We start from the raw sequence: 25,449 nt of genomic DNA on the forward strand, positions 1-25,449 counted from the left end.
GAAGCAGCCTTGACATTTGCTTTCTTAGGGTTTTCTAACTGTTTTCCTTTCTTTCTTAGGATTGCAAAATTACATAAAGGTGAATGAGGTGAATGCACTGGGGAGATCTTTTATCTCATCCAATATGCAAATGGAGACACAATTACCTCCTTAAAAGAGTCATGGGGTTTCCCTTCTCAGGCAACACCCAGAGATACAAATTGTGTTCACTTGCCCAAATCCTTCCCTGCCCATTCCTTCTCACAGGGAGCAAAATGTGGTTCAACGTGGTGTCCTTACTAGTACTCCTCAGAGGTAACTATTCTCTCAATAGAGTGTCTATATCCATGCTCTCGTTTTAGGTGTAAGAAATCTCAATTAAAATACTTTTCTTTCAAGGTGTCCAATCTGAGGTTCAGTTGGTGGAGTCTGGAGGGGATGTGAGAAGACCTGGAGAATCCCTCCGACTCTCCTGCCAAGCCTCTGGATTCACCTTCAGCGGTTATAGTTTGACCTGGGTGAGACAGGCTCCTGGGAAAGGACTGGAATGGGTTGCATACATCTATCCTGATTCTAGTGGAATATTTTACTCAGACAAAGTCAAGGGACGCTTCACCATCTCCAGGGACAATGCCAAAAGCCAGATGTATCTGCAAATGAACAGCCTCAAACTAGAGGACACAGCTGTCTATTACTGTGCAAGAGACACAGTGAGAGGAAGTTAATGTGGCACCAAGCAAAAACCTTCCCTTCCTTTGAGCAGCTTCCCAAATTGATTTAACTACAGAAGGGTGAATTTGTAAAACCACCACTGAAAAGCAGCACATAAAACTCCATCATTGCTTATTCCTGAGTTGTTCTTGGAATGATATATAGTGTCCTGCAGAGGTGAGTTCCTCCTGGTACGGTACAGTACACCAAAAGAGGTAGTAAAAATCTGGCATTCCGGATAAGTCTGGTAGTAATGGTGGCCTGGCCATTCCAACAAACTTTGTCAGAAGCTTTTTCTTAAAAAAAAGTTTTTCTCTCTCCCAGTTCTGGCAAGGGAAAAAAAGCTTTAAAAATAAAAGAGAGAGGGAGGGAGGGAGGGAGGGAGGGAGGGAGGGAAGGGAAGGGAAGGGAAGGGAAGGGAAGGGAAGGGAAGGGAAGGGAAGGGAAGGGAAGGGAGAAAGAAAGAGATAGAACTTACTTTGCAGCCAGGAGATTCAGCAAAGGAGAAAAACAAATGCTGTCACTTTAAATCGGAACTGAGCATGCTTGGCTGTGGAATTCTGGGAGTTGAAGTCCACAAGGCTTTTTTAAATATTTTTTTATTTTATTTTCAAAACAAACATCCTTCTTTACATGCTGTAGAAAGTGTATCAGTTGGTTACAAAAAGACTTTTGTGCATCTCTTCCACAGTCAACAAACATAATTCATATTAACTCAAGTATTTTAACTCAGATATTTATACATGTTACCATCATCATACCTCCATTTTCATTTGACTATAATTATTTAAACACCCTTCATCATAAAATATACCAAGATTTAATACATAACCACATACTGGCCTTTCATTTACTATTTCTAAAATCCTCCATTGACACTGAATCCTTATGTCCCATTCTATCTAAACATCCCTAATATTTAATAACAAAAATTTCTAATCCTCCGTTCCAAATCACTGTTTACAATTTACATCCAGTTTTCTTATGTTATACCCTTATCTATATGTACGTTGTTAACCTTATCTCTCCTTTATTTAACTATATCCTGTATCATAACATTTTCCCCTAATAATCAAAGCTTTAAGTATATCTAACAGTTCTTTTTTTATTAACCTTCATATATAATCCAAAGGGATAGCTAATCTTCCTTTCATGGGTACCATTCAATATTCATATTCAATTATTACTCATCATGACACTACACATTGCATACAATAGTAACATTATCAATTATTTATTTGACTATATCTATTGTCACTAAATTCACTAAGTTTGACTAGTTTTAAATTATACTCTTCCATCTATCAACCTGTATCTTTCCAATAGCAAAACAGACTCATATCTTCTGCCATTTGTGGCGTCAATCCTCTAATCATCTCCTTAGTCAACTTTGTATGGACTCCTCTTAGCAACTCCTTGCTTATAAAATCTCTCATGTAATCTCGATGCTCTTCTTCTGTTCCTTAATCAGCTTATCTTTGATTGTTAGTGGTGTTATCAATGATATTGCTAATAAAATTTCTCTCTTTAAGTCCATAAATTCTTTTGTTTTTTCTTCTTCTATATCTTGCCATCTGGGATAAATTTCCCCTCCATTTAGTTCCTCTTTCAGTATTCCACTCTTTTCATTTTCAGAGACAAACCAATCACCATAAATATCAGCAAATTTAATTTCTTTATATTCATTTTCCACTTCATTTTTTTGGCATTTAACCACCACATTTTCCACTTGATAAACATCTTCAACTTCTTCATCATATTTTGCTGTTAGATGCTCTAAGTCTTCCAGCTTCTTCTCTATCCTCTCATATGTATTTGGTAGTTTCTGTATTTCTGTGAATATCTTTTGCAGACTTATTTCTTTCTGCTGTTGAAATTGTGCCATTATCCCCAACTAACAAACACAGCTGCTCTGGCTTGGAAGGTTAATAAAATTAAGCATAGATTCACAATAATATTTTGCTTTCACTTTTTTTCTGGTTAAAGATATACTTCAAAGGGACATATATGTGCTTTCCTTCTTATCAGTCTCTATAACCAAGCAGTGAGACCTTGTACTGCTAAACCAAAATAATCAGTGAGAGAAAAAAGAATGTTTTGTTTCCTACACAAACCTTCCAGCCTCCAAGTAGCAGTATTATGTTGCAATTTTCCTTGTTTCTTTTTGTATTTCAAGTTAAGAAAAAAAGTCTGATTCTTAAATGAGTTAGGAGAACACCCACAGTAATGAAAGAGAAAAAATTTAGTCCATAGGTTACAGAGAATAATAAAAGAAAAAAAAATAGAAGAAAAAAACTTAATCCATTCATTTTAAAAGGCTTGCATAAATCCCATCCATGAAGATAGCATTTAAAAGGTAAGATAACCTCCTGTCCAAAACCATTCCAAATTTAATTCCCCCACTTATTTCTTCTGTTCTTCAATTTAAATTAATTTTAAGTTTTTTAATAGGCAGTCTCTTTAAAAAGGTAAAAGCTCCACACCAGCTGGAAACACTTTCTCTTTCCATATCCTTCCATTTTGGAGTCGCCCCGACTTCTTCAGCCTTGGCTGGATTTTTTGTCTCCAGCTTGAAGAACTTCTCTTGCATCGATCAGGGACTTTGCGATGTCCCTGAGGTCAGAAAGACATATTCTTCCTGTTCACCATCTCTTTGGGACGGTTTAGGTCCGATTGGACCACCCAGCAGCATTGAGACCGCACGTCCGTATCGTTGCGACGTTGGCCCCTCCTCCGAAGTCCACAAGTCTTGATGCTGCAAACTTTAAATTGAAATCTGCTTTAAATTGAAAAGCTGCTCAGAAGGAGGTTTGCAAAGTGACATTCGGCAGTTTATTTTTGGGTCAGCTGAACAACAAACTGGATAAAAGGTAGGATTCTTATGTGGTTCTATGTTTTTGAAGTTTTGGGGTTTGGATGATTCCCTGCTTGTGAATGGAGCCAAACTTTCTATAGGCTCATTATCTCATTATCTCTGGCAGGAATATGAAATGAGCCTTCCTGGGAGTAATATTTTATTTGGGGGGGGGGTTGGTTGCTTCCCACAGAGGGAAGGGAGAAAGAAAGAAAGAAAGAAAGAAAGAAAGGAAGGAAGGAAGGAAGGAAGGAAGGAAGGAAGGGAGAGAGAGAGAAAGAGAGAGAAACAGCACAGTAATTTAAGGCTAGAAGGCTCCTCAAAGGTCATCTAGTCCAACACCCTGCTGCAATAGGAAACCTTATATTGTCTGGATTATTTTGGTGCCTCTAACAGAGAGGAAAATTGTCAGAAAGGAGAAGGAGTTTACTAGGACAAGTAACTGCCACGCAGAGGAAGGCAGAGATAGTCCTTGATTTATGACTACAATTGAGCTCCAAATTTTGGTTGCTAAGCAGGAGGGTTGTTTAGTGAGCTTCACCACATTTTACCCAATCCATGACATTTCCTGGTGAGTGACATCAAGTTGGCCATGCCCACCCTGTCACATGACCACCAAGCCACACCCACAAAATAGGCCATATCCAAAAAGCAGGTAGTAAAAAAAAATGAAACCCACCCCTGGTATCCTAAAGTTATGTGATTACCTTTTGGGACCTTCTGACAAGCAACGTCGATGAGGAGGTTTGTTCTACTGAGCAACCATGTTACCAACTAAACAATTACAGTGATCCACTTAACAGTCTTTGCAAGAAAGGTTGTAAAATGAGGAAAAACACTCATACCACATGTTTCATTTAGTAACTAATCCTGTATTGTTATTATGTTAAGCCCAAGAAACTGGAAATGATATGCAAGTTTAAGCAAAGAGGATTTATTACCAAAAAAATAATAATAACCTTGAATATAATGTTGCTCTTTACTATCATACCATTAGGCAGGAATGAAACTTTATGATCATCTTTCTAAATATCCAAACTGCCATACACATATTGAGGAAACAGCTGGACATAAAGAATGAGGAAGGTGTCTCCCCTCCTCACATTGGACACTGGGGGGCAGTGTTGTCCCATGAAACCCCATTGCCTCTCCACCCAGTGGGGGTGGGGTAGGGAATAAAAAAATTGGCATCAGATATTCTCTCATTCTGGAGGCTATTTTTTTTTATTTCCGTAATAAATAACTGAAAATATCTCACGTAGGTTTCACATTTCAGGAGGGGAGAATTCTCACCATGAAACCCTAAGTGCAAAAGGAATCTACAAGAATAATAAAGAGAAGAGCGTCTGTTTTAATTACTTTAATTAATTTTAATTGCCATAAGGAAGAGGTTTCCTTTCCTTTCTAAGGGTTGCAAAATTGCATAAAGGAGAATGAGGAGAATGCACTTGGGGAGTTCTTTTATCTCATCCAATATGGAAATGGAGACACAATTTCCTCATTAAAAGAGTCATCTGCTTTCCCTTCTCAGGCTACACCCACCCATACAAATTGGGTTCACTTGGCAAAATCTTTTCCTCTCCATTCCTTCTTACAGAGAGCAAAATGTGGTTCAACCTGGTGTCCTTACTAGTAGTCCTCAGAGGTAACTATTTTCTCTATAGAGTGTCTATACCTATGCTCTCGTTTTAAGCGTAAGAGATCTCATTTAAAATACTTTTGTTTCAAGGTGTCCAGTCTCAAGTCCAGTTGGTGGAGTCTGGAGGGGACGTGAGAAGACCTGGAGAGTCCCTCGGTCTCTCCTGCCAAGCTTCTGGATTCACCTTCAGTGGCTTTTACATGGGCTGGTTAAGACAGGCTCCAGGGAAAGGACTGGAATGGGTGTTGTTATGTATTCTGAAACATGCAAAAGGGCCAGCAACCGCTCTGCTGCGCCCTGATTGGCTAGGATGCATCAGAGGCTGTTGCTAGCCTTCCTTAACAGCTAATCTTCCCTGATTGGCCGAGGTGCTGCATCAGCAGTGGCTGTGCAGTACCCGGCCCTGATTGGTTATTATAATTGTTACAACTACTATAAATACTGGGCGCATTTTGTGAAAGGTTCGAATCGTGGTCATCTTACTTCTGTAACAATAAAGATCATCTTTCTGGCTATCCATGGCTCCTGCGTTTCCATCCACCCAATCCTTAAAAGGTGTCATACATCTATACCGATTCCAGTAAAAAGCTCTACTTAGACAGAGTGAAGGGACGCTTCACCATCTCCAGGGACAATGCCAAAAGCCAGCTCTATCTGCAAATGAACAGCCTCAAACAAGAGGACACAGCTGCCTATTACTGTACTGGAAACACAGTGAGAGGAAGTGAATGTGACACCAAGCAAAAACCTTCTCTTCCTTTGAGAAGATTTCCAAAGCGATTAAGTTACAGAAGGTTGAATCCATCACAGAAAAGCCACAAGGAGTTGGTTGGTGGCCTAGAGGTGGTGCTCTCGCGCTCACAAAGTTTGATACTAGGCAGAGACATATATTTCTCTCCCTGGGCACACTGAGAGCATATCTGCTGAACAAAACTCCGCATTGGCAACAGGAAAAGCATCTGGCCATTAAAACACTCTTCTAGCCTCATTCAGTTGCCTACACTCCACCTCACAGGGGATTATAGGGTCATTAAAAGGAGAAGATGATGATCACTGAAGAACGACACATAAAACTCGATCGTTGCTTATTCCTGGGCTGTTCTTGGAATAAGAGGCAGGGAACCTATTTAGCAGTAGGGTAGCAGATGAGCTGAAAATTGCAAGGTAGTACAGGTAGTTCTCGACTTGCAACGCTTCATCTACTCACTGTGTAAAGTTAAAACTGCACTGAAAAAAAGTGACTCATGAATCTTCTTTAGCATTAGGAACTTTGCAGCATCCCCATGGCCATCTCATCAAAGTTCAGAATCTTGGCAACTGACTCATATTGATGATGGTTATATTGAGTCATGTGATCACTTTTTGGGACCTTCTGATGTGCCAAGTCAATGGGAAAGCCAGTTCACTTATCAACCGTGTTACCCACTTAACAGTGACAGCCATCCACTCAACCGTTGTGGCACGAAGGGTCTTAAAATGAGGCAAAACTCATTTAACACATGCTTCATTCGCCAACAGAAATTTGGGGCTAAATTGGGGCCTTAAGTCGAGAATTCAACAGTACTAATCATGTATCGTTATTATGTGATGTCCAAGAAACTGCAAATGTTACATAAAGGTATTATGACGAAGCAGGAGCCATTGGTGCTACAAACGGACTCTGCCAGCGCGGGGCCTTATGAGTTGGCTCTGGAAGAGGTGGAGCACCTTGGACAGGGTTCAGATTCCAAGCAGGGCGCAGAGAGACTGGTTGGCCACCAGGAGGCGCCTGAGGCATGGAGCAGCGGTGAGAGCCAAAGGGAGTGTGCTCCTGACGTCATGCTTTGGAGTAGTGACAAGGAAACAAGGGAGGTGGTCTTGGATGCCCGGCAATGCCAGGTAAATCGATGTATAGAGCAGCTGCGCAGTTACAAAAGATGATTGGACTCAGGTGGTTGCAATTAGGCTCCTCTCAAGATAGTATTTAAGGAGAGACTCGGGGAGGAGTCTGATTTGCAGGATTCAACATCATTCTTAAAGCTGGAGAAGCTGTTGTCTGTCGAAGTGTGAGTTGCTCTTAAGGTTCTTATTTGTTTGTTATGCTTGGCTTTCAGCCACCAAGGTTTGGTTGCTTGCTAATAAAGTGCTGTGAAATTCCAGTTAAGCTTGTATCGGCATTTGTTACTGGACGGAAGAGTGGGTCAGAACACAAAGGGTTCTTAAATGTTTGTTGAAAGGGTAATTATAAATAAGGTACTTTTTATCATCTGGGATGGACTTGTGCTAAAGCCAACAAAGAGGATTCTGTACAAGCTTATTCTAATATGTTAAATTATGTTTTGAGAAGAGGTGAAATTTGGCAGGTCTTTGTTTAACTTACCCTAAAAAAAAAAAACCTTGCCCTCCTATTCTCCTATCAATAGACAGAAAGTAAAGAGCTTGTCCTCACTCTTCTTCAGAGTGGATTGCTATTTGAGAATCATCATCATCATCATCATCATCATCATCATCATCATCATCATCATCAATCATCGTCATTGTCTACCCACTGCAAGATGAAGGCTTCTTCCACACGTTTCCAACCCATATGGTCCTGAGCTTCCTGTTCCCAATTGGACCCCCCATACTTGCTGATTTCTTCGATCCACCTTGTTTTAGGTCTCTTCAAGTGGGATCCATTCTATGACCTTCTTGGTCCACCTGCTCTAAGACGTGCATTTTATGTGCAAGGGAAATCTGCATGATTAATAAAAAGAAGAGCTTTTGTGGCTTCCAGTTAGATCGGAGGGTCGTTTTGACTTCTCCTAAGGCTTCAGGGAAACCTCCTGAAGGTCCCTGATGGGTTCAGAGAGCTTAAAATGACACTTTGCGCAAATCGGAAGTGACTTGGTTGTGGGGTATGGAATAAAACAAGTGTCTTTAGATATTGTCTCATTTAGGAGACATGAGCTTAGAGTAGGATAGGACAAGATAGGATAGGATAGGATAGGATAGGATAGGATAGGATAGAATAGAATAGAATAGAATAGAATAGAATAGAATAAACAATGTTAGAAAGGACCTTGGAGGACTTCTAGTCCAACCCCCTGCTTAAGCAGGAAACCTTATACCATTTCAGACAAATGGTTAACATTAGAAGAAATGGATAATAGAAAAAAGTTTTTTTTTTCCAATCATAAATAAAGTGTTAATATTGTTAATGGGCTAAAATATGCTGCAGGAAAAAAAACCATTCTTGATTTTTTTTCAGTCTCTCTTTCTGCCTTTATTATCATTTGTGTTTGTTTTGTATGCAAAGAAACCTAGGAGACCAATGCACGGAGGGCTTCTTTGATCCCAATGTTTATGAATTCATTCATTCATTCATTCATTCATACACTCACTCATTCATTCATTCATTCATTCATTCATTCATTCATTCATTTGCTTCTTTGTTTATTTATATCATGTTTTATCTTATATATGTTGTTGTTATGCATTATCCATTTTAACGTTGTAAGCTACCAAAGAGTTATCTTGTGTTGAGAGGGGTGGCAATTAAATTTCAAAAATAAAGTAAAGTAAAATAAGGTAAGGTAATTAAAGTAAAGTAAAATAAAGTAAAACAAAATATAAAATAAGTAATTAACTACATTTGTGTTCTGTCCCCCCTTCTCCGCTCGTTAACCGACGACAGGCAAACAAACTTAAAAGGAACTCTCTTTATCAGTTCTCGGCTCAAACTGGCTGCGAGCCCAAAAATAAACAGAAATAAAGTCTCTTTCAAGAAGATAACAGAATACAAAACAAAAACTCTTACAAAGCAATGCACTTCTCCAAGTTCCTCCTTGAATCAGGGTTACAGAAAGCAAATCACTTCTCCAAGTGCTCTCAAATAAACCACAACCGATGATCAATGAATGCATGAATGAACAAAGGAACGTTGACTCCTGCAACCAGGGCGTGGCACCATCCGTCCTTTTATAACCAGACAACCCACTAACGAGCCCCAGCTGCATTGTTAAACTTGCATCCCGAAAAGACTCACAGAAGACTGCTGCTGAGTCACAACACATTTGTATCTTGCCAAGCAGCCGTGGTGGTGCAGTGGTTAGAGTGCAGTATAGCAGGCTACTTCAGCTGACTGATAGCTGCAGTTCGGCAGTTCAAATCTCACTGACTCAAGGTTGACTCAGCCTTCTGTCCTTCCCAGGTGGGTAAAATGAGGACCCAGATTGTTGGGGGCAAGAGGCTGATCTGGAAACTGCTTAGAGAGGACTGTAAAAGCACTATAAAGCGGTATATAAGCCTAAGTGCTGTTGCTATTTTTTAATAAATAATTCAAGGTGGTGAATATATCCGACCCTCCTTTCCTTCTCTTATTTTCCCTAGAACCACAACAACAACAAAAACACCATTGTGAGAAGGTTTGTGCTGAGAGAGAATGAGTAGCTCGAGGTCTCTCAGCTGGCTTTCATAGCTAAGACAGGCCTGAACTCAAGGTCTCTTGCTTCCTAGCCTCCTGCCTTAACCACTAGGCCAAACATATCTGGTTGGATAGGCAAATTGAGGCAAAATGTCCTCTTTAAAGGAGCCTCTGTGCTTTCCCTTTTCAGCCAACACGGTTTGTGAAGTTTCCTGAATCCGTTTTTATTCATTGCAGGGACAGAAAATGGTCTTGTGGCTAGTCTTGGTATCCATATTAGTCCACTTTCAAGGTCATCCTTTCTTCTCTAAACAATTTCCTTCCATTTCCTGTTTCCTGATCAAAAAATCTAATTGAAATATGTTTTTTTTTTAAAGGAGTCCAATCTCAGGTCCAGTTGATGGAGTCTGGAGGGGATGTGAGAAGACTTGGAGAGTCCCTCCGTCTCTCCTGCGAAACCTCTGGATTCACCTTCAGCAACCATTACATGTACTGGGTTAGACAGGCTCCAGGGAAAGGACTGGAATTGTTGGCCAGCATAAGTACAGGCTCATCTCCTTCCACTTACTACCCAAATAAAGTCAAAGGCCGCTTCACCATCTCCAGGGATGATTCCCGCAGCCATCTGTATCTCCAAATGGACAATCTCAAACTGGAGGACACAGCTGCCTATTACTGCTCAACTTGCACAGTGCGAAGAAGTGAATCTGACGCTGAGCAAAAACCTTCTCAGAGCAGCTCTGAAAATTGAGTTAGAATAGAATAGAGTAGAATAGAATAGAGTTGAGTAGAGTAGAGTAGAGTAGAGTAGAGTAGAGTAGAGTAGAGTGGAGTGGAGTGGAGTGGAGTGGGGTGGGGTGGGGTGGGGTGGAGTGGAGTGGAGTGGACTAGACTGGATTGGAATAGAATGGAATAGAATAGAATAGAATAGAATAGAATAGAATAGAATAACAGAGTTGGAAGGGACCTTGGAGGTGTTCTAGTCCAATACCTGCTTAGGTAGGAAACCCTACACCACTTCAGACATATGGTAATCCAAAATCTTCTTTAAAAACTTCTAATGTTGGAGCATCCACAACTCCTGGAGGCAAGATGTTCCAATAATTGATTGTTCTAACTGTCAGGAAATTTCTCCATAGTTCTATGTTGCTTCTCTCTTTGATTATTTAGTTACAGAAAGTTTAATTGGTCTACTGGAAGTGAGAAACAGCTGACAAATCTCCATAGTGATGTGTGGAATCTCAGAACTGATCTTGGAAGAAGAAGTGGGGACTCTTTTTAGTGAATCTCAGAGCAGTATTGAATTAGAATAAAATAACAGAGTTGGAAGAGACCTTGGAGGTCTTCTAGTCCAAATCTCTGCTTAGGCAGGAAGCCCTACACCACTTCAGACAAATGGTTATCCAACATCTTCTTAAAGACTTCCAGTGCTGGAGCATTCACAACTTCTGGAGGCAAGTGGTGCTCCTGATTAAGGAAATCTGTCCTTAGCTCTAGGTTGCTTGTCTCCTTGATTAGTTTCCACCCATTGCTTCTTGTCCTGCCCTGAGGTGCCTTGGAGAATAGATTGACTCCCTCTTCTTTGTGGAAACCCCTGAGATATTGGAAGATTGCTATCATGTCTCCTCTAGTCCTCCTGTTCATTAAACTAAACTTACCTAGTTTCTGCAACCCTTCTTCATATGGTTTAGCCTCCAGTCCCCTAATAAACTTTGTTGCTCTTCCCTACAGAATTATTAGAGATAGAAATATGGATAGATGTCCCAGGCTGCAAGAGGGACTCCATGTCCCACCTTAGGCAGGTAAACTAGCCAGGTTCTACACCACAATCTTGTGAGGTGGGTTGGGCTGAGAGAGAGAATAACCTACTCAAAGTCACCCTGCCAGTTAACATTTTCTGCACTTTCCCGAATGCTTTCCTATCCATTTAGCAGGGATGTCTTAACCGCATTATGACCCTGAACCACCGAACTCCAAATCTTTCTGATTGAAAAGCTCAGTGACTTAGCCACTGAGCCACCCTAAAATTAAACATATATTTATCTTTTTGGCACTTTCAACAAATTCTCTGTTGAAACATTAAATGTATGCTGTCCACAACAATTAATCAACATGATAAACATTTGAACAATACACGATGCTTGAAAAAAGACAATAATACTCAATAAGCCATACAGTTGATGTACGTATATGATACAAGATGCATCAAAGGGTTAAGATACAGAGATTAGTATGGGGCCCCTATGCTTGTAGGGCCGCAGGCAACAGCCCATCAGGCCCCTGAATTAAGGCAGCGCTGAGTATCCTGGCATAAGACAGGAAATGAAACATGAGGATGATCTTTCTAAACTGCCACACAGATATTGAGGAAACATCTGCACCTAAAGAATCTCCTCAGAGAATTAGGAGGAGGATGTCCTCTCCTCACTTTGGACACCAGGGGGCAATGTTGGCACACCAAACTCCATGGCCTATGGGGGTGGGGTAGAGAATAAAACAAGCATTTTGAGATATTGCTTCATTTTGAAAACGTTACAATTTTTTATTTTATTTTTTTGTCATAGTTCACTGAATGTTCTCTCAAGAGACTTTCACATCTCAGGGGCCCTTTGGTCTCGATCACAAAGCTGAGGATTTTAATAATAATTGTTGGTGTTTTTCTGGAGGGAAACTGCCTGAAATGTTTAAGGGGATTTCAAATTTCCATGCAGAGACATCACCCTAGCAACAAAAGTGTTTATAGTCAAGGCTATAGTTCACAATATTGTTGTCCAATCAATGGACTATGCAGCTAGAGTGGTCATTCTGTCTGTAACAGCGTAGCCGAAATAGTATGTCTGTGGTTAAGGGTTAATCAAGGCCCCTTGTGACTCTTTTATCCCAACAGATATGCAAATCAAGACACAATTTCCCCTTTAAAGAAGCCCAACTTACTTTTAAGGCAACACCCACCAACATAAACCTTGGGCTATTTCCAGAATCATCTCCTATCAATTTCATCTGTTCATTACAGGGAGCAAAAATGTGGCTAAACCTTCTGTCCATACTTGTAGTCCTTAAAGGTAATTATTGCCACTATATATATATTATTTTATGTTCTGTGAGATCTATTTAAAATGCTCCTTTCTTTTCAGGAGTCCAGTCTCAAGTCCAGTTCGTGGAGTCTGGAGGGGATGTGAGAAGACCTGGGGAGTCCCTCCGTCTCTCCTGTCAAGCATCTGGATTCACCTTCAGCAGCTACTGGATGGACTGGGTGAGACAGGCACCAGGGAAAGGACTGGAATGGGTTTCAAGGATACATCCAGGTTTATCTCCAATTTACTACTCAGACAAAGTCAAGGGACGTTTCACCATCTCCAGGGACAATGCCAAAAGTCAGCTGTATCTGCAAATGAACAACCTCAAAACCGAAGACACAGGAGTTTATTACTGTGCAAGAGGCACAGTGAGAGGAAGTGAATCTGAAGCCAAACAAAAACCTTCCTTTCTTCAGAACTGCCCTTCAAATGACTGAGCCGCAGATGATCCTTTATTAGTCAATGAGGATTCATCACTGTTCTAGTGAGGACTTCACGCAGTACTGATTATTTTTTAGGTGTCAGAGTCTTTGCTATAAGAAAATGAAAAATTCACCTACTCAGTTTGAAAGCCAATGTAATCCTAAATTAAACAGAGAAATAGAATCAAGTTCATGTGAAGTACTAGCAAGACTACACATCTGGAACAGTGCATCCAATTTTGCTCACCACATTATACAAAAGTTGTTGAGACTTTGGGAAGAAGACAGAGAAAAGAAACAAAGATGACTGGGCACCTTAAGGCTGAGACATATGAAGAACAGTTTCAGGATTTGGGTAGGGCTAATATAATGAAAAGAAGGACTAAGGGTGACACCATTACAGTGTTTTGAAGGTCTGGCACAAAGAAGAAGAGGTCAAACTATTCTCCAAAGTACCAGAAGGCAAGACAAGGAACAATGGATGGAAAGTAATCAAGGAGAGAAGCAGCTTAGAATTCAATATGAAACGGAGAATTTTCATAATCAGATGGATTTTTAGTTTTCGTCCCCAGAGAAACGTATCCAGACATTTCAAATGTTTGCTTGAAATGGAAACAAAGTGTCTTATTTAGTGCACATATAAATCAGTTAAAATATATTACAGATACAAATATATACACCAATCCAGAAGATTTTAATTCTCTCAAAGCAATTCAAAGAATCAAGAATTCCGAGCGAGTATAATCCTTGCTGGGAAGCCATTCCTGGGTTCAAACCAGGTAAAATACAGCAAACACAATATTTTGCATAATACATCGTTAATTATTTATCATTCTGTTTGAATTGAGATACTTTTTTTGGTCAGAATGGAGGCCTTTCAACTCTGGTGCTGGAAAAGACTCCTGCGAGTCCCTTGGACTGCAAGGTGATCAAACCGGTCAGTCCTAGAGGAGTTCAACCCTGACTGCTCTTTAGAAGGCCAGATCCTGAAGAGGAAATGCAAATACTTTGACCACCTGATGAGAAGGAAGGACTCCCTGGAGAAGAGCCTCATGCTGGGAACGATTGAGGGCAAAAGAAGAAGGGGATGGCAGAGAAGGAGATGGCTGAAGGGAGTCACCGAAGCAGTCGGCGTGAGCTTGAATGGACTCCACAGAGGATGGTAGAAGTTCAGGAGAGCCTGGAGGAATGTAGTTTATGGGGTCATGATGGGTCAGACATGACTTCACAACTAACACCAACAGATTTCAAATCTTTGATTAAAATGCAAACAAAACAAAAGGATTTTTTTTCATGGAGTTATGACTATGAGTGTTATTATTATTTTGATTTTTATTGGCGAATTATTGTTGAGAAGAGAGTGGAGTGCCATTTGTCAGAAATGGTGTTGGGTCTCCTGCTCAGGCAGGGGGTGGACAAGATGACCTACAAGGTCCCTTCCAAGTCTGTTAATCTGTTTAAGGTTGTATAAAAAAAAATTGATCAAAACAACACACAAAACAGCAACATGTGGAATTGTCCGCTGCTCAGAGTCATTGGTTGTGATGGGAGGCTACAGATGTTTAAATTAAGAAATAAAATCATACTGAAAATATCTTGGTCTGCATTCAGTTCATCTGGGTTTCTTAAAAAGGGCATAAAAAGGTGAAGGTTCCCCTTGCAGTCAATATGAGCTTCTCTCAAAACAGGGTGAGACATTCCCCTGGGAAAGGACTGGAATGGGTAAGGACAGGTTCATCTCCTTCCACTTACTACCCAGATAAAGTCAAGGGACGCTTCACCATCTCCAGGGATGATTCCCGCAGCCAATTGTATCTGCAAATGAACAATCTCAAATCGGAGGACACATCTGTCTATTATTGTGTGGCAGAAACATTGAGAGGAAGGGAATCTGAAACCAGACAAAAACTTTCTTATCTTTGAAAAGCCCTCGAATTTAGGCAGTCCTAGAAATTTGAATATTGCACTAGGATTGGGAAGGGCTGAATAAATCTATATCAATTCAGTTTAGTTTATTACAGTCATAGACCAGAACAAATAAAAACACTCCGTAAATATACAATTGAAAATTCCAGGATCAAATAAATAGACAACAACTAAAATCCATGATAAAATCCCGTCTGTCAATTATACATGGTCTAATTAAGGGGTTGGCAACCTTAAACAATCAAAGAGCCACAAAGGTCTTAACCAGAGGCCCTCCGTTCAATTCTTGAGCTGACTGGAAGTCCCATTTACCCACCATAGAGTCTACTCCTAGTGCAAAATCTTTTTTCCTCTGCCTGTCCTAACTGAAAGCCCTATCAATTGTGGAGCTGACCAAAAAACCCACTCCTTGCCATTGAGTCTCCTCCTGGCGTACCCAGTTCCCCCCCAAACCAGAATCTCCTGTCAAATTTGTGGTGCCGACTGGTGACAGGGAGCAGCAGCAGAGGGATGAAAGAGCCACATGCAGCTCCAGAGCCATGGGTTGCTGACCCCTGGTCTAACTACACTAAAATTATAATCAAACTGTGTTGCCCATAGTCAGTTTTATACTAAAGGATTAAGCAGTGCAACGGGTTTCCAACATTTGTTGTCTAAGACAACTATGGTGTTTTAGACATGTTTTTTTCTGATGGGCGCAGAATCCAGCTACCTTCCCTGTAGTTATGGAATGTTCATTCTCAAATACTTTGGCCACCTAATGAGAAGGAAGGACTCTCTGGAGAAGAGCCTAATACTGGGAAAATGGAGGGCAATGGAAGAAGGGGACAACAGAGAATGAGGTGGCTGGATGGCATCGAAAACATAGGATGTTTTGCAGCCCCGGTGAGTTGGTGGGTGGGTGAGGTCCCCCACCCCCAATTCACTGGTTCCAGTCTCAGCAAACCAGTACAAACCGGCTGAATACCACCTCTGTAACCAGAAGATTCAGCAATCTATTACTGTGCAAGAGGCACAAAAGGGGGAAGTGAATCTGAAGCCAATTGAAAACATTTCTTTGTTCACTCTTCAATTTTACTGAGTCCCAGGTCCTGGACTAGTCAATGAAGTTTGATCGCTTTCTAGTGAGAAATTCAGGCAGAACTTATTTCTTTTAGGTAGCAAAGAGTTTGGTGTAAGAAAATGAAATATTCCAAGTTGACTTACTTGGTTTGAAAGCCAGTAGTTACATTACCAGAAGGATAGAATCAAGATCGTGTGAACTATAAGTACCGCTTCATAAAGCCTTAGTAAGGTCACACCTGGAATATTGCACACAGTCTTCGTCACCACATTATTTAAAAGATGTGGAAACTTTGGAAAGACGTCAGAGAAGAACAACTAAGATGGCTAAAAGTATGGAGGCTAAAACACATGAAGAACGGTTGGAAGCTTTATTTTGAAAATTTCAGATCTATAATGTTCCCGGAGAAGATGAGAACCTTTATAAAATGATTGACGTTTGTCACCAGATAAAATGTCTGAATATTTCAAATCTTTCCTGGATATGAAATGATTGAGGTGCATATTATATTTGGCTCATGTGAAAAAAAATGTTTAAAAATGCATAGAGATATATACACCAATCTCGAAGATTGTAAAGTTCGGCTCAATCTATTACAAAAGAACTTAGTTGAGAGACTATAATCCTTACTAACAAGCCATGTCTGACTTTAGAAGAGAAATCAGGGCTTTTGAAGCTTCCCTGCAACTTAATGTATTTATTTATTTTTATTTATATATTTTGTTTGTCAAACATGCACAAGGTAACAGGTATAAGAATGAACATAAACCTGAACAAAGGAAAAGGGGGTAAGTAGGACAGGGACGGTAGGAACACTGGTGTGCTTATGTACAACCCCTCTTAGGAATGGGGAGAGGTCCATGGTAAACAGTTGGAGGTTGAAGCTGTGAAGGGTTTGATGATGTAACAACAGAGACAGGGAGAGCATTCCAGGCGTGGGGGTGGGGTAGAGAATAAAACAAGCATTGTTAGATATTGTCTCATTCTTGAAACATGCTAATTTTGGGGGGGCATAGTTCTCTGAATGTTCTCTCAAGAAAATTTTGCATCTCATGATTCTTTGATCTCGACCACAAAGCTGAGGATTTTAATAAAATGTTGCTGTTTTTCACGAGGGAAACTTCCTGGAATGTTTAAGGGTATTTCATATTTCAAAGCAGAGACATCACTCTGCCAATAAAAATGTTTATTTTCAAGGCTATGGTTTCCCCACTTGCAATATATGGCTGTGAAAATTGGACCATAAGAAAGGCTGAATTGAGGCCTTTGAACTATGGAGCTGAAGAAGAGTCCTGGAAGTCCCATAGACTGCAAGGCAATCAAATTGGTCAGTCCTAGAGGAGATCAACCTTGATCAATGCCCTGAGTGGCTCCTTCATCCCAACAGATATGCAAATCGAGACACAATTTCCCCTTTAAAGGAGCCCAATGGTTTGTCGCTTCAGACAACTCCCACCAACATAAACCTTGTGCTATTTCCACAATCCTCTCCTATCAATTTTATCTATTCATAATAGGGAGCCAAAATGTGGCTAAACCTTCTGTCCATACTTTTAGTCCTCAAAGGTAATTAGTGCCACTATATAGTTTATTTCAATGTTCTGCATGCAAGATATCAATTTAAAAAGCTCCTTTCTTTTTAGGAATCCAATCTCAAATACAGTTGGTGGAGTCTGGAGGAGATGAGAGAAGACCTGGAGAGTCCCTCCGTCTCTCCTGCCAAGCCTCTGGATTCACCTTCAGCAGCTATGACATGCACTGGGTGAGACAGGCTCCAGGGAAAGGACTGGAATGGGTGTCATGGATAAACCCTTCTTCAGGAACCCTCTACTCAGACAAAGTGAAAGGGCGCTTCACCGTCTCCAGGGACAATAACAAAAACCAGCTGTATCTGCAAATGAACAGCCTCAAAACCGAAGACACAGGAGTCTATTACTGTGCAAGATACACAGTGAGAGGAAGTGAATCTGAAGCCAGGCAAGAACCTTCCTTCCCTTAGAGCAACTCTTCAATTTGATTCAGCCTCAAGTCCTGGATTAGTCACTGATGATGGATCACCATCTAGTGATTACTTCTGGGCTCTTTACTTCTGGATGTCCATTTGGAGAATTTGCTGAGGGAGAAAAATAAAATGTGAGGAAAATGGCTTGACATTCCCAGCTGCCCAATGTAGAAAGTGATCTGGCTTCTGGGGGAGGTGTGTGGAATCCAGGACTCTGAAGGGAGCTGATAACTGACATACAGCCCTGGCCCCATCTCTGTCTCTGACACAGAGCCCTCATCAGAGCCTTTCCCAGATTCCAGGACTGGCCCATCTTCCTCCCCCACCTCCTCACTGTCTCGATACACTGCCAGCTCCACTGGCCACTGGTGGGCCACAACAGGCATGGCCATCTGCAGGTCACCATTACTGGTTCACCCAAACCTGTACGAATCAGCTGAATACCCCCACTGGTTGGAAGAGTAGAAATGAAACTTTAGGAGAATATTTCAAAGTATCCAAAAATTGAAGAAACATCGGGAGCTAAAGAATCTCTTTGGAAAGTTAGGAAAATGCAACCTCTCCTCATGTTTGACCCTTAGGGGCAACGTTGTGGCAGAAAACTCCCTGTCCTATGCACACAATGGTTGTGGGGTTGGGAATAAAACAAGCGTCATTAGATATTGTCTCATTTTGGAGACATGAGCATAGAGTAGGATAGGATAGGATAGGATAGGATAGGATAGGATAGGATAGGATAGGATAGGATAGGATAGGATAGGATAGGATAGGATAGGATAGAATAAACAATGTTAGAAGGGACCTTGGAGTACTTCTAGTCCAACCCTCTGCTTAGGCAGGAAACCTTATACCATTTTAGACAAATGGTTGACATTACAACAAATGGATAGTAGAAAAAAATTAGCTCTTTTTTTGTAATCACAAATAAAAGTGTTAATATTGTTAATGGGCTAAAATATGCTACAGGGGGAAAAAATCATTCTTGATTTTTTTTAGCCTCTCTTTCCGCCTTTATTATCATTTGTGGTTCTTTTGTATGCAAGGAAACCTAGGAGACCAATGCACGGAGGGATTCTTTGATCCCAATGGTTATGAATTCATTCATTCATTCATTCATTCATTCATTCATTCATTCATTTGCTTCTTTGTTTATTTATATAATGTTTTATCGTATATATGTATATGTTGTATATGTTGTTGTTATGCATTATCCATTTTAACATTGTAAGCTACCAAAGAGTTATCTTGTGCTGAGAGGGATGGTAATTAAATTTAAAAAATAAAGTAAAATAAGGTAAGTTAAGGTAAGGAAAAGTAAAGTAAAATAAAGTAAAAGAAAATATAAAATAAGTAATTAAATACATTTGTATCCTGCCAAAGAGCCGAGGTGGTGCAGTGGTTAGAGTGGAGTATTGTAGGCTACTTCAGCTGACTGCTAGCTGCAGTTTGGCAGTTGAAATCTCACGGACTCAAGGTTGACTCAGCCTTCCAGCTTTCCGAGGTGGATAAAATGAGGACCCAGATTGTTGGGGGCAAGAGGCTGATCTGGAAAATGCTTAGAGAGGGCTGTAAAAGTACTATAAAGCGGTATATAAGCCTTAGTGCTGTTGCTATTTTTTATAAATAATTCAAGGTGGTGAATATATCCGACACTCCTTTCTTTCTCTTATTTTCCCTATAACAACAATAACAAAACTAAAACAGCTTTGTGTGAAGGTTTGTGCTGAGAGAGAGAGAGAGAGAGAATGAGTAGCTCAAGGTCTCGCAGCTGGCTTTGAGAGCTAAGACAGGCCTGAACTCAAGGTCTCTTGCTTCCTAGACTGCTGCCTTAACCACTAGGCCAAACATATCTGCTTGGATAGGCAAATTGAGGCAAAATGTCCTCTTTAAATGAGTCTCTGTGCTTTCCCATTTCAGCCAAAAGAGTTTGTGAAGTTTCCTGAATCCGTTTTTATTCATTGCAGGGACAGAAAATGGTCTTGCGGCTAGTCTTGGTGTCCATATTAGTCCACTTTCAAGGTAATCCTTTCTTATCTAAACAATTTCCTTCCATTTCCTGTTTCGTGATCAAAAAATCTAATTGAAATATGTTTTTTTTAAAGGAGTCCAATCTCAGGTCCAGATGATGGAGTCTGGAGGGGATGTGAGAAGACTTGGAGAGTCCCTCCGTCTCTCCTGCGAATCCTCTGGATTCACCTTCAGCAACCATTATATGTATTGGGTTAGACAGGCTACAGGGAAAGGACTGGAATTGTTGGCCAGCATAAGTACAGGCTCATCTCCTTCCACTTACTACCCAGGTAAAGTCAAGGACCGCTTCCCCATCTCCAGGGATGATTGCCGCAGCCAGCTGTGTCTGCAAATGAACAATCTCAAACTGGAGGACAAAGCTGCCTATTACTGCTCAACTTGCACAGTGAGACGAAGTGAATCTGACGCTGAGCAAAAACCTTCTCATCAGGGCAGCTCTGAAAATTGAGTAAGAATAGAATAGAGTAGAATAGAATAGAGTTGAGTTCAGTTGAGTAGAATAGAGTAGAGTAGAGTAGAGTAGAGTAGAGTAGAGTAGAGTAGAACAGAACAGAACAGAATAGAACAGAATAGAATAGAATAACAGAGTTTGAAGGGACCTTGGAGGTCTTCTAGTCCAATCCCTCTTTAGGCAGGAAACCCTATGCCATTTCAGACAAATGGTTATCCAACATCTTTTTAAAAATTTCCAGTGTTTGGAGCATTCACAACTTCTGGAGGCAAGATGTTCCAATAATTGATTGTTCTAACTGTCAGGAAATTTCTCCATAGTCCTATGTTGCTTCTCTCTTTGATTATTTAGTTACAGAAAGTTTAATTGGTCTACTGGAAGTGAGAAACAGCTGAGAAATCTCCATAATGATATGTAGAATCTCAGAACTGATCTTGGAAGAAGAAGTGGGGACTCTGTTTAGCTCATCTCAGGGCAGTATTGAATTAGAATAGAATAACAGAGTTGGAAGAGACCTTGGAGGTCTTCTAGTCCAACCCCCTGCTTAGGCAGGAATCCCTACACCACTACAGAAAAATGGTTATCCAAGATCTTCTTAAAATCTTCCAGTGTTCGAGCATTCACAACTTCTGGAGGCAAGTGGTTCCACTGAATAAGGAAGGTTGCTTGTCTCCTTGATTAGTTTCCACCCATTGCTTCTTGTCCTGCCCTCAGGTGCTTTGGAGAATAGATTGACTCCCTCTTCTTTGTGGCAACCCCTGAGATATTGGAAGATTGCTATCATGTTTCCTCTAGTCCTCCTTTTCATTAAACTAAACTTACCTTGTTTCTGCAACCCTTCTTCATATGGTTTAGCCTCCAGTACCCTAATCAAATTTGCTCTTCCCTACAGAAATACTAGAGGAAGAAATATGGATTGTTGTCCCAGGCTGCAAGAGGGACTCCAGGTCCTACCTTAGGCAGGTAAACTGGCCAAGTTCTACACCACAATCTTGTGAGGTGGGTTGGGCTGAGAGAGAGAATAACCAACTCAAAGTCACCCTGCCAGTTAACTTTTTCTGCACTTTCCCAAATGCTTTCCAATCCATTTAGCAGGGGTGTCTTAACAGTATTATGACCCGCCGAACTCCAAATCTTCCTCATTGAAAAGCTCAGTCTCTTAGCCACTGAGCCACCCTTAAAATTAAACATATATTTATTTTTTTGGCACTTCCAACAAAATTGTTGTTGAAACATTAAATATATGCTGGCTACAAGAATTAATCAACATGATAAACATTTGAACAATACACCAGGCTTGATGTACTTATATGATACAAGATGCTTTGAAGGGTTAACATTCACAGATTAGTATGGGGCCCCTATGCTTGTGGGGGCCTCAGGCAACAGCCCACCAGGCCCCTCAGTTAAGGCAGCCCTGAGTATCCTGGCATAAGATAGGAAATGAAACATGAGGATGATCTTTCTAAATATCCAAACTGCCACACAGATATTGAGGAAGCATCTGGACCTAAAGAATCTCCTCAGAGAATTAGGAGGATGGTGTCCTCTCCTCACTTTGGACACCAGGGGGCAATGTTGGCACACCAAACTCCATGGACTATGGGGGTGGGGTAGAGAACAAAACAAGCATTTTGAGATATTGCTTCATTCTGAAAATATGACAATTTTTTATTTTATTTTTTGTCATAGTTCACTTAATGTTCTCTCAAGAGACTTTCACATCTCAGGGGCCCTTTGGTCTAAACCACAAAACTGAGGATTTTAATAAAATTGTTGGTGTTTTTCAGGAGGGAAACTCCCTGGGATGTTTAAGGGGATTTCAAATTTCCATGCAGAGACATCACCCTGCCAACAAAAGTGTGTATAGTCAAGGCTATAGTTTACAATATTGTTGTCCAATTAATGGACTATGCAGCTATTCTGTCTGTAATAGCATAGCCGGAATAATATGTCTGTGGCTAAGGGTTAATCAAGGCCCCTTGTGACTCTTTTATCCCAACAGATATGCAAATAAAGAAACAATTTCCTCTTTAAAGTAGCCCAATTTACTTTTAAGACAACACCCACCACCATAAACCTTGTGCTTTTTCCAGAATCCTCTCCTATCAATTTCATCTATTCATTACAGGGAGCAAAAATGTGGCTAAACCTTCTGTCCATATTTGTAGTCCTCAAAGGTTATTATAAGTCTACTGCTATTATTGCCACTATGTATATTATTTAATGTTCTGCTCTTGCATGGAAGATATCTATTTAAAAAGCTCCTTTCTTTTCAGGAGTCCAATCTCAGGTCCAGTTAGTGGAGTCTGGAGGGGATGTGAGAAGACCTGGAGAATCCCTCCGTCTCTCCTGCCAAGCCTCTGGATTCACCTTCAGCAGCTACTGGATGACCTGGGTGAGACAGGCTCCAGGGAAAGGCCTGGATTGGGTAGCCTACATAAGCTCCAGTTCTGGTACTATTAACTACTCAGACAAAGTCAAGGGCCGCTTCACCATCTCCAGGGACAATGCCAAAAGCCAGCTGTATCTGCAAATGAACAGCCTCAAAACCGAAGACACAGGAGTCTATTACTGTGCAGGAGCCACAGTGAGAGGAAGTGAATCTGAAGCCAAACAAAAACCTTCCTTTCTTCACACTCGAAATTTCTGGAGCGCCAGGTCCTAGATTACTCAATGGAAGAAATCCATTTACTCTGCAGAGGGCAGAGAAGAGCAATAAGATGATTGACATCTGGAGGCCCGAATACTCTGCCAGCCAAAACGGGCTTCCGAGTTCCACTTTTGGGTCCAACTGCCTCTTGCAACCCTCTGCCAGTAAAAATGGAGCTTGCAAGAGCCACTTGTGGCCTTCTGGACCTCCATTGTTGCAGGCTTTCGAACCACGGGCCAGTCCTTCGCTGTTTCCAGAGCAACCGATATGTAAATTTAGATTCAATTTCCCCTTTAAAGAAACCCCTTGCTTTCCCTCTTCAAACAACACAAACCTTACACTATTTCATGAATCCTCTATTTTCAGTTTCTTCTACTCATTACAGGAAATACAAATGTGGCTAAACCATGTGTTCTTACTAGGAATCCTAAGAGGTCATTATTTCAACTACCTGTATTTTTCCAAGTATAAGACATACATTTTCCCCCAAAAAAGAAGGTGAAAATCTGGGTGTGTTTTAAACACCAAATACAGCATTTTTGGCCCTTTTTTGTGAAAGAGCAACTACGATCTTTATTAGTATGAAGAATAAAACACATGAAGAACAGTTGGAAGCCTTATTTCCAAAATTTCAAATCTGTAATACTCAGAGAGAAGCTGAGAATCTTTATAAAATGTTATATCTTTATTGTTTGTCACCAGAGAAAATGTCTACGTATTTCAAATTTTTGCTAGATATGAAAACATTGAGGAACATATTATATTTGGCTGATATGATTTTTAAAAAAATAAATTGCATACAAATATAAACACCAACAAAGAAGATTGTAAAGTAATACATTGTCTCAATGTATTAAAAAAGAACTTGATTTCTCAAGCAGAGGTGGGGTTCACATAATTTTATTACCGGTTCGTCGCACACTGAAAATGTCCATGCACAACTTTTGCGCATGCACTTTGCTCCCATGTGAATCTTGCATGAATGCATATGCCTTAGAAAACATAGTTAAATAGAACGGCATAGTGCCGGGTCTGGTGTGTGTGTGTGGGGGGCAACCTACAGGTTGCTACTACCGGTTCCCTACCGATTCGAACTGTCTGAACACCCCCACTGTTCTTGAGAGAGTATAATCCTTCCTAATAAGCCATGTCTGAGTTTAGAACAGAAATCAGAGCATATTGGAGCTTCCCTGCAATTTAAGGTAAGTGCTGGACTTTTGATGTCCTCTCTAATAAATTAGTCTATTCTCTTATTACCCTGCATCCTTTTAAGATGTGTTGGATTTTTTCAAGCCTTTGTTTTACTTAATGTACAATCAACTGGTCCTTCCTCCCATAAACTCACAGGGAAAACAATTGTGTCCCAATCCTTTTCTTAATTGAAAAAGGCATGTGCAAGTTATATTCACTGAAATGTATCAATCAACACCCTGTGTGGCTCTTTTATCCCAACAGATATGCAAATCAAGGAACAATTTCCCCTTTAAAGGAGTCCAATGGTTTGCCTCCCAAATAAACATTGTGTTATTTCCTGATCTATCTCTTTTCAATTCCTGCCAATCAGCAGAGTGGGCAAACATGTGGCTAAACCTTGTGTCCTTACTAGCAGTCCTCAAAGGTAATTATGACCCCTAACTAAAGTGTATTTCCATGTTGTGCTCTTGTATACAGGAGATCTCATTAAAATATATTTCTGTTTAGGAGTCCAGTCTCAAGTCCAGTTGGTGGAGTCTGGAGGGGATGAGAGAAGACCTGTAGAGTCCCTCCATCTCTCCTGCCAAGCCTCTGGATTCACCTTCATCCAATATGGGATGCACTGGTTGAGACAGGCTCCTGGGAAAGGACTGGAATGGGTTGCACTCATCTATTATGATTCCAATAAAAAGTTCTACTCAGACAAAGTGAAGGGACGCTTCACCATCTCCAGGGACAATGCCAAAAGCCAGCTGTATCTGCAAATGAACAGCCTCAAAACTGAAGACACAGGAGTCTATTACTGTGCAAGGAGCAGAGTGAGAGGAAGTGAATCTGAAGCCAAGCAAAAACCTTCCTTTCTTCATTCTTCAACTTTATGGAGCCCCACATCCTGGATTAGTCAATCAGGATTGATCACTGTCTACTGAGAGCTTCAGGAAGGGCTATTTTGGTCTTGATGTCACAGAGTTTGCTGTAAGAAAAATGAAAAAGGCCAAGTTCATCAGTCTGTTTAAAAGCCAGGGCACCCCTAGGCTGTATTAACAGACTGATAGACTAAACA

At 40.7% G+C, this 25,449-nt stretch overlaps 3 gene segments (V, D, J or C); all 3 read left to right on the forward strand.

The window, feature by feature from the left end:
- Nucleotides 1-254: 254 nt before the first annotated feature.
- LOC116522867 lies at nt 255-704 on the forward strand. The segment is given in 2 exon segments: nt 255-294; nt 379-704. Coding segments are annotated over 2 exon segments (366 nt in total).
- A 10,092-nt stretch (nt 705-10,796) lies between these two features.
- Nucleotides 10,797-13,027, forward strand: LOC116521945 (the record flags this gene model as incomplete). The annotated part of the segment is given in 4 exon segments: nt 10,797-10,863; nt 11,299-11,369; nt 12,455-12,629; nt 12,702-13,027. Coding segments are annotated over 4 exon segments (639 nt in total), but the record flags the coding sequence as incomplete, so codon positions are not given.
- Nucleotides 13,028-17,581: 4,554 nt separating this feature from the next.
- LOC116521946 lies at nt 17,582-20,536 on the forward strand. The segment is given in 4 exon segments: nt 17,582-17,621; nt 17,699-18,023; nt 19,069-19,145; nt 20,358-20,536. Coding segments are annotated over 4 exon segments (621 nt in total).
- The last annotated feature ends 4,913 nt before the right edge of the window (nt 20,537-25,449 follow it).

The sequence above is a fragment of the Thamnophis elegans genome, chromosome Z (assembly GCF_009769535.1).
Source record: "Thamnophis elegans isolate rThaEle1 chromosome Z, rThaEle1.pri, whole genome shotgun sequence".
NCBI classification, from domain to species: Eukaryota; Metazoa; Chordata; class Lepidosauria; order Squamata; family Colubridae; genus Thamnophis; species Thamnophis elegans.